Genomic DNA, 6,000 nt, shown 5'->3' on the forward strand with positions numbered 1-6,000 from the left:
TCAGGAATTAGGACAGAGAATATTTTTGTTAGCTATGTGGAGCAAAGATAAAAAATGTATCATCTGGTCCTTCATTATATATACAAACCAGTACCGGGATGGTACTTGTGAATAACTTTATCAAATAACTACTTGAATAAAGAGACAAATGTGATACCGTACAAACAACATGGTGATAGTTGTTTTTATTATATTCATTAGTTTCATCTGTTTATTCATTCCCCTCGATTTAACCCAGTTACCAGGGCCAGTGTTATGTGTGAATTTATGTTGTGTTTTTAAGCAACTATTTTAGAGAGGTGTTGGCCATTTTGGAGAATATAGTTTGTGGTGCTGTTGAAAAAAAAAAAAGTATTACACTGAGAGGTGTTTTAGTGTTTTGTCTACCTTCACTGTTATAAACAGAGTGGACAAAATATGAGAAACAGGTCATTAAGATAGGATGTATTGCAGGGTGTTAAATGTATTAAGACTGAGTGTGTTCCCATTATTTGAGAAAAAGAAAGGGAGCAAGAAGACTGAGCTCGCACAAATGGGGAAAAGCCCACCTGCTTCTACATTTAACAAGTTAGTCCTGTTCAAACCCCCTGATATGTGTTACAGTAAGAGGGAGACGATTAGTAACACCAAGAGGGAATTTTGTAGCTTAAAAACGAAGTTACACACATTTAACTCAGACTGCAAGGGGCCAAGCTTTGACTCAACTCCCATGGGAACTTTTCAAGGGTTTCTTCAAAGCAAATATCGACTGGAGGAACATTGAATCACCCAAGAAAACTTAAAATGTAGATGGATACGTGATTAGTATTAGTCTTCCCCTTTAAACACGGACACAGGACAGCAACGTTACTTTGTATACATTTTACACTTCCGAGTGCTAGTACACGTTAGGATAAGTCCAGCGAAAGAGAGAAATCGCCGCCATTGTTTCGGAACAATGTAAACAATGTAAACAATCAGCGTCTCGTCGTTTACGTCTCGTGAGCAGAACGCAGGCCGGGGTTCCGGTTCAGGTCTCCTCGCGCTGCTTCTCGGTTGTGGTTGGATCAGAATCGCTTATTTTACTCATTGTCCATTGTGAAGTTTTGGGTGAAACCCAAACACACAGAACTAGTATATCTGATCAATTCATCATCTCCGACCACACCGTGAAGCGTGGAGGCCCTGTGCTTAACGTCTCGCTCTGCTCATCGCCATAGAGGCTCGCAGGCGCTTTTCCTATCATCTCCGGTCGGAGCAGAGCCCAACTCAGACCAGATCAAATAAGATCACTGTGTAGATTTTTACAGAAAGACACATTCTCACACAAACACCACACATTCTCACACAAACACCACACATTCACTCAAACAAACGCTCACACAAGCACGCCATTCACAACCCATTCAAACTGTGAAGCACGAGTTACATCCGGTTCCGCTTTAAAGTGGAAAGCCGCGTGGAATCATGGGAAATGGAAAGCAGGATCACTGTGTGGTATACCGACCTCATGTGGCCATCAATGGCAAGTTACAGTTTTACAGTTAGGGATATGAATATAGAAGAAGTGTATCATTTAATACGCAATCAATAATACAATTGTAAAATCAGAGTAAAATAAAACAAAAATAGTAATTCAAGTTATAATGTGCCTATAATGGCCTATATGAAATAATATAAAAGGTTTGGTGAGTACTGAAGTAAAACAACAACAACAACAAAACACGATATTTAAATTCAGTTATATTTGTATTGCTTACACTTTTCTGCTGCTTTCACAGTTCATGCTATTCTACATGACGTTTAAAATCTATTTTTAAAAAATGAAACAGAGGCTCTTAGTTCAATTATATTAGGAAATATACATAGGAAAAACCAAAGAATAAGTTATTGTACAGCATATGTTTAGTTGCACATTGGAATAAATATGGAGGGATTTAATTATAAAAAACAGGAGCAGTTACTTTTTCCTCAGAATTGTTGCTACTATGTCATGTAAAAGTTATAAAAATCCTGCATTAACTCTTCAAATGGTTTTTTTTCAGGAAAGGTCAGGTATAAGTTTAGTAAAAAAAAAACTCCACCTGCAAGATGTTAGTTAATTGATTGTAAATGTGACAACATCATAGTCATAACTGCATTGTAAGTAGATGGAAATAATGGGGTCTTAATACCTTTTCATTGAAAATATGCAAATATATATGTTTGTTTCCCAAGAATGATTCAGGAAAAGACAGCACTCTGATGGTAAATAAATAAAAGTATACATATAGATATGCCATTTAGATTACTTCCATCTCAATCTAAATAATTACTAAGAGTAATTATTATCGTTTGTATAGCAAACACAACACCATAAACTGCAACTAACTTATACTTGTACTGGAGGTCTCCAAGCAATAAGAACATAAAGTGAAACGTCTGACTGCCTCACACTATAAACAGTATGTTGGTTTTCCTGAAAACGTTTGTTGTTGGAGTCGACTTGTAGCATTGTCGTGTTAGGTCCCTTTTAAGCTGCATTTGTGTCTGCAGCAATTACCTAATCTAGCGTCCTATTCCCTGTGGGGGTTGAGAGGTAATCTTAAATGGTGTAATAAGATTTCAGTGTCTACTACCACTCCTGACTACTGCTAGGTGGCACATTGAGTCTGAGGATCACTCATCTACAACAATATGCTGGACTCGGATGCAGCAAAGAAGCAGACAACAGACAAACCATGCGAGGAGGTGTGATTCTTATAACAATGGACTAAAACAGGAACATTGTTACTGGACTGACACAGTGGACCGCCACCATCCTGCCATGGAGGGGTCAACTGCACGAAAAGTGAGTGGTGTTCTTTCACCTTAACTCTTGGCATAGTGAGTGAGAGGTCAACGTCTGGTGGCCATCTGTCAGAGGTTTAGTTGACTCCTGTCAGGATCTAAGTGTCTCCTCAGTGGGTTTACAGTCCTGATTGATTTTTTAAAATTAGTTATGTCCAGTAGACTTTACATCCCTCTTTAAATGAGAGTCTCTTGCAGATCAGGACGATAAAGATTATTTAATTAAATGCTCAACAACAATACAGTCGATTCATTTATGAAACTGCTTTGGTTCAGGTGAAAAGTGCAGTCATCAAAGTTTTGTATCCATATCAAACACAAGATTTATACGATTTATCCAGTGTTTTATTGCTTTTTATATTTATTTAAATGCTTGATTGATTCTCAATTAATCTAATTTATAGTACTGATAAAGCCTCTTGTTGCATGTGGCTTATCACTATTCTCATATGAAAAACAAAAAGTTGTTTAAATTTTAGTGTTTTTAATATTCTTATGCACTTTAAAAAAATACATGTTGATTTTTCTGAAGATAAAATGCTTTCAGTCACTTGGTGACTCCTCAGAGCGTCTGAGACAGAGGAGTGTGAGATTATTGATTTTGCTGGAATCCACTCCAGCCCTGCAGGCTCTGACTGGAACAATGGCTTGCATCAGGTCTGACATCCGCCAGCTCAAACTCTCTGCAGGAGCCCGATGGAGGAGGGACAGGATCTGGAGGCTTATGTCTGTGACAGGAACAGTAAAAGGCACAATCTCAAATTCAGTTCTGAGCTCAAAGAATCTTAGAGGCAGAGCTCAGCGATATTATATTCTGCTGTCAGTCAGTTTTTAACACAAATGTGCTTGACTTTGTCTAAGACCAGCTACAACATGCAGCATCTGCCATCTGTCACCTACTCAATAGGATCCTTTACTCCTGAGTATCTGGTTTCAGTGGGTGTGGCAGAGGTATCTGTCTGATTGTGTTACAGTAGGATGTCATGCCAAGTTTTTATGCCTTGCTGTTACATTATATGTGCGTAATAAATGCAGATATTAACATTATTTTTTAATTACTGGTGGAAATTTGGTCATGTTTTGCCAAACCTACATCACTGATAGAGCTATTACGTCACCTTTGTGCAGCAAGTAAACACAGATCACCTGCTTAAGCAACACAGCAGGCGCTGTCCCTTCCTGCTGTTACAGTATCTAATTATACCCACGGTACAATCAGGTTAGGATCAATATAAGGTAATAATAAGGTTTTGATACATCAATGCTAACATATCTGGCTCAGATAGTGGCTGTGACATGTTTTACTTGATAAATTACTAACAGGGTGTCTCTTCTTTCTTTATTCTTCACACATTTTAACCAATAGAAACAAGCATATGGACATCACAAAAAAGGTATGTTAACGCACCAATAATCTAAACTTTAAACAATAACAGTTGATGATACTGATGATAAATTTATTTAAATGACTGAGATTGATTGCTCAGTCAATCAAATATTTGATTGCTTTATCTATTAGATGAATCAAAAACATGAATCATTCTATATTAATGATATATTGATCAACCAATCCATTTGTCCATTTGATCCATAGATGAATCCTTGTTTGATAGAATTATTTTTATTGAATTGTTATTCAACAGTTTTTTTTCCCTCTTTAATTCATTTCCCTAGTTACTTTGTGACTGAAATCTCATATTAACATATATGACAGCAGTAGTTGAAAAATGTTTCTATTTATCTATTCTTGGGTTTTATCAGAATTAGAGTTCAGATCCATAGAGCTAAAAGTCAAAGTCAACAGGTAGTGATATGAGTTGTTTTGAGTTTCTCAGAGACCTCTGTTGGCCGCGCTCGGTTTCCCCGTCAGTGCACAGTGGACTGCAGTGGTGACGAGGGCGTTCAGCTCAGGAAACTAAACGGGTCCTCAGTGGAGACACCGAGCTACCAGAACCTGCACCGGGAGCTGCTGCTCAGCCATAAACGGTAGAGGAGGGCCAACACTGAAAACAACTCCACTCTCTGATCTTAATGTGATCTACATTTGAAACAAAGCAGTGTGGACTGTATATGTAAGTGTGACTCTGACTGACTATGCAGGGGTCTGCTGCATGAGGAGAAACCGGAGCTGCAACGAGTGTTGGAGCAGCGCCGGCTGGAGCTGCACAGGGAGGAGGAGATGGCACAGCGGCGGCCCTCAGATCTGGAGACGGAGCTCCGCAAGAGGCAACAGAAGCTGCAAGAGGTCAGAGGAAGTACAAAACACAGAGCTGAGAGACACACTTTGATTAATAAGAGATTATAAAATGCAAATAATTTGCTTTGGCCCAAACACACAGTGGTTGTTGTTGTTATGCTCTGAGCATTAAGGACATTTTAGGAGGCAAGTTAGTAGGGAAGGGTAACTACCACAGGTACATTTACTCAAGTGAACTTCAGTGCAATTTTCAGGTACCATTACTTAACCTGAGTATCACATTTCAGTGGAAAATATTGTGCTTAATTCTCTGCTACATTTATCGGACAGCTGTACATACTGGTTCATTTTCAAAGTTAGATTTTACATATAACAATATACGATAAGATTAAAAGATCAAACCAGTGTCTCCCAAACTTAGTAGTTTTGCCCCATGTCACGTTTGGGATGACTATGAGCTGTTAGCAGGTCCTTTAAAATGTTCAGATGGTTAATTTATATACCCAAAGAAGTGAAATTATCTGATATTTCAGAAAAAAAGATTAGGAAAAAAGAATAGAAAAGCTCCAAAAAATTAAAACAAATGTTTGTTGCAAAACTTGTTTGTTTTTTTCTCTCTTACCGCTTTGATCATAAAGGCCCTGATCATTTTTCTGTGACCCCTTTGCAAAGGTTACGACCTCTTTGGAAACCAACAACTAACTGTATATAAAATAGTAAATAGAAACATCTATAAATCTGTCTGTGTTTACGCCCAAATAATATTCAAACCTTGGTACTTTACATTTTGTGACGTTAAACTGCGGTTTGTCTGGACTATATGGATGGGTGATGAGTTTGATGAATGACACTGACTAAGAGCTGATGCACTGACTCGTCTTATGTCTGACCAGTATGAGCAGGAGGAGATCAGACAGCGGGAGAACCAGCAGAAGATCCCAGAGTTTGTCCGCGTGAAGGACAACCTGAGACGGACACAGACGTCTGAGCATTGA

The 6,000-nt window shown here is 38.3% G+C and overlaps 1 protein-coding gene and 1 non-coding gene across 2 annotated transcripts; one reads left to right on the forward strand and one right to left on the reverse strand.

Moving 5' to 3' along the window:
* Positions 1–1,041: 1,041 nt before the first annotated feature.
* LOC129100437 (small Cajal body-specific RNA 2) lies at positions 1,042–1,401 on the reverse strand. The gene has a single exon (XR_008531671.1). It is a non-coding gene; the product is annotated as a small Cajal body-specific RNA 2 (non-coding RNA).
* Positions 1,402–3,451: 2,050 nt separating this feature from the next.
* Positions 3,452–6,000, forward strand: zgc:195245 (uncharacterized protein LOC565483 homolog). The gene is made up of 6 exons (XM_054608681.1): positions 3,452–3,550; positions 3,716–3,781; positions 4,175–4,202; positions 4,686–4,794; positions 4,909–5,053; positions 5,899–6,000. Exons 1-6 carry the CDS (start codon positions 3,452–3,454, stop codon positions 5,998–6,000), a joined length of 549 nt encoding a protein of 182 aa, XP_054464656.1.

This window comes from Anoplopoma fimbria, chromosome 12 (genome assembly GCF_027596085.1).
Source record: "Anoplopoma fimbria isolate UVic2021 breed Golden Eagle Sablefish chromosome 12, Afim_UVic_2022, whole genome shotgun sequence".
In the NCBI taxonomy this organism is placed as follows: Eukaryota; Metazoa; Chordata; class Actinopteri; order Perciformes; family Anoplopomatidae; genus Anoplopoma; species Anoplopoma fimbria.